At 36.9% G+C, this 3,730-nt stretch overlaps 1 protein-coding gene across 1 annotated transcript in view; it reads left to right on the forward strand.

The window, feature by feature from the left end:
* The window catches only part of CD101 (CD101 molecule), a 51,222-nt gene extending 48,054 nt beyond the window's left edge, over positions 1 to 3,168 (forward strand). Inside the window, exon 9 of the mRNA XM_044675534.1 lies at positions 2,903 to 3,168. Coding sequence (XP_044531469.1) covers positions 2,903 to 3,168 — 266 coding nt within the window. The remainder of the gene's footprint in view (positions 1 to 2,902) is intronic.
* The last annotated feature ends 562 nt before the right edge of the window (positions 3,169 to 3,730 follow it).

The following is a 3,730-nucleotide window of genomic DNA, read 5'->3' on the forward strand; positions in this document are numbered from 1 at the left end:
TTTCTTTCTTTCTTTCTTTCTTTCTTTCTTTCTTTCTTTCTTTCTTTCTTTCTTTCTTTCTTTCTTTCTTTCTTTCTTTCTTTCTTTCTTTCTTTCTTTTTTGTCATTTTGAATATAGAAAGGGAAGCTAGAAAATAGATCAAAAATTAGAGTTGTTGATGTGACCCAGGAGAGTGGAAGACAAAGATTTTGCTTTTTTTTTTTTAACCTTTTTTCTTGTTTGAATTAATTCCCATGCCAATTCCAAAAGGCTCTTAAAAGTGCCATAGGTATTGTAGCCTCAGTTTCCACATAGCCCCTGTGAGGTCTATAAGGTTTGTCAAAGTTCTGTGAAATGGACTCTTGGTGCACTGTATCCCCATAAGGGATCAAATGAGAATTACAAGGAATTTCTAACTCTAGGTTAAAGAGTTGTCTGAACTTTGATTCAGTATCAGATATTGGCAATGAAAAGAACTGACTTAGTCTTAGCCTGAGGGCACTCTTCCTGGCTTTTGTTTGATCATTTAGTTAGTTACTGTGGTTCATAGTCTTGACTATGGACTAAAAAAAGCTTGTAAACCTGTCCTTTGCTGTTGTTCAATCATTTCAATCACTCTTGACTCTTCCTGACCCCATTTGGGGTCTTTGTAGAAAAAAATACTGGATTGATTTACCATTTTCTTCTCCAGCTCATTTTATAGATGAGGAAACTGAGGCAAATAGGATTAAGTGATTTTCCTGGCATCACCCAGCTAGTAAGTGTCTGAGGCCAAATTTTAACTCATAATCAGAGTCTTCCTGCCTCCAGGCCTGGTACTCTGTCCACTGTAACATTTGGCTGACCTTCTATAGTTTTGAGTGGGTACCAACCTACAGAATTCCTCAAAGCTAGAATGATCTTTCTAGAGGCCTGTATGGAGGTGTTCTTAGGGTTATTGCTAAAATTTTTATCCCTACTAGTTAGCATAGCCTTGTACATGGAATAAGTATTTATTGAACCTCTACTGCATAGACACTACTGGGCATAATTGCTGTCTTCATGGAGTTTATAGTCTAATGGTCAAATCAATTATTTTAAACTTAAAAAAAAAAACCTCTTACTTTCCACTTTACAATTAATACTAAGCATCAGTTCCAAGGCAGAAGAGTGGTAAGGGCTAGGGATTTGGGATTAAGTGACTTACCCAAGGTCACACAATTAGGAGATATCTAAGGTCACATTTGAACCCAGGACCTCCTGTCTCCAGGCCTGACTCTTTATCCACTGAGCAATCTAACTAGCCCACTTTAAACTTTTAAGTGGAGAGAATTCAGGAATTAATGTCTATGTTGTAGATTAAGGATTTTTAAATCTTTTTTTGCTTAATGAACCCTTCTGGCAGTCTAGTGAAGCCTTTGGACCCTTTCTCAGAAAAGTAGTTTTCAATAATTGAGGGAAATGTTATATATTCAGTTACAGATTAGTGAAAATAAAGATATCCATTTTCTCCATCCTCGAATTCCACTACCCCTTAAATGTATTCATAGATTCCTTGGAGGTCTATGAACCCCAGGTTAAAAATGTTTGTGGTAGAAATAGTCAAGTTAGATGCCCTTCCTGCTCCCAAATTCTAGGATTCTCTAACTCCCAATACTTCCATCTTCAAATAAGAAACTGTATATAGTGTTAAAACACATATCCTTTTCTGATTAATTCACATAAATCCTGTCCATTGATAAAATGATATGAGTATCATTTCTGAGGACCCCTTACTATTTGCCATTTGACCCCCTCTGTTGCCTCCCCTACCTATTAGGTTGGCCTCTGGACTCACTTGCCATTTCATCTCAATAATTTTCAACTTAGTTGGCTATTGAACTAATTAGACTTCCGAATATCTTTAGGTCATTTCCAAGTTTGCCATCACCAACTGAGCTTTCCACTTTGGGCAGCTGCATTGACAATACAATTTTGTTATCTAGAATTATAGCCTTGGGAATGGCACTTAGGTGGTACAGTGGATAGAGTGCCAGGCCTGGAGTCAGGAAGTCTCATCTTTCCATGTTCAGATCTGGCCTCAGACACTTACTACCTGTGTGACCCTGGATATGTCACCTAACTGTTTGACTCAGCATCTGTATCTATAAAATGAGCTGGAGAAGAAAATGGTAAACAACTCCATTATCTTTCCCAAGAAAACCCCAAATGGGGTCATGAAGAGTCTGACACAACTGAAAATGATTAAACAACATAGTCATCAAAGAGAATTGTAGTCCTGGGAATGAAAATTGAAAAATCAGAACCTTCTTTGCAGGGGAGGAGGGATTATGAGTGTGGAACATTTTATATCATGTCAGACTTTTTCAATATATTTTGCTGAACTGTTTTTTTTCCCTTCCTTTTTCTTTGTGTTGAAATAGCCTTCTGGGAAGGAGAAAAAGGAAGAATACAATGGAGATGTAGAGAAGAGGGAGGTAACAGAAAAACAAAAAATATCACGAAAATTGTATCTAGAAGAAAAAAACCTAGAACTTTCAAAATTCTTCAGGACTTAGGGCCAAATTATAGATATCTTTTCCCCAGGAGTCAGCAGTAACTGCTGCTTGAATCATTCACCAATACCAGAATCCCATAGCCATCCATGATGTGCTCTGTACTTCTCTAGACTCTTGGTAGTGATAAATAGCTCACTAGGAGGAAAAGAATGTTTTTGTTAAAAAAGAGCATTATTACTTGGATGAACAGGTTCAATTACTACACATACTATTCCCTCAGTATTCATCTCCTATGATTTAAGAGACTTATGACTGTTATTTAACCCCCCTTTTATTGATAACTATTTCTAACAAATCAGGAATTGCTTCTAACTGATCAATACAAATGAACTAGGAAAGAATTAGCTGCCACCTCCAATGATTGTTTTTCTCTTTTTTGTTGCAGAGCCCACATTTTCTTCCAGGATTTGTTCGTCATCACTTTTATTACACTTCCTGGTTATCTATCCCTTTATTATTTTCATTCCCCTCCTCATTTTTACACTCTACTTCTACAGGAAGACCAAGACATTTTCTCTGCAGAGTTCTAAAGCCCAGAAAGAAAAGGCTCTCTGGGTAGACTTGAATGGGGCTGAAGGAAACATCCTGAACTATAATGGCTGTAAGAGTGAAGAGAAGCCAGAGGAGGAGGAGGAAAATGAAATCAATTGAATGCTGAAAGGAGTCCCTGTCTGGAAACAATCATATGGACTGAATTGCTCTTAATTGTACTTGTGGTATATATTTTTTCCACCCTTGATACATTAGGCTGTCTACTACCAGTTTCACAGGCCCTTATGGCAGTAGGAATGTACTCAAATAGCATAGCAGAAAGAAATAGATGTATTTTCTTCACTTATTTCATATATGAATTCTGATTCTCCTTCTAAACTATAAGCTTCTTAAGGGCAAGAATTCCATTTTCTATTCCCCTTATTCCTTCCAAATGGGGATGACCTCTGTGTACAGAAGGTACATAATATTGATTATCAATGGGCATTTTGAAGTAGGTATAGAATAGGGGGAGGAAATGTTGTTTAAAATTATGCACAGGATTTAGAGCTAGAAGGGGACTTTAAATAACAACTCATCAAAACTTCCAAAATTGGAAATTAAATTACTTCCCCATAGTAACACGGATAAATAAGGATTAGAATCAGTATTTGAAACCAGATCCTCCCACGACAAATCCAGTACTCTTAATGGACTACATTTTTTTGTAGTTCAAGGCTAG

The sequence above is a fragment of the Gracilinanus agilis genome, chromosome 4 (genome assembly GCF_016433145.1).
Source record: "Gracilinanus agilis isolate LMUSP501 chromosome 4, AgileGrace, whole genome shotgun sequence".
Taxonomy (NCBI): Eukaryota; Metazoa; Chordata; class Mammalia; order Didelphimorphia; family Didelphidae; genus Gracilinanus; species Gracilinanus agilis.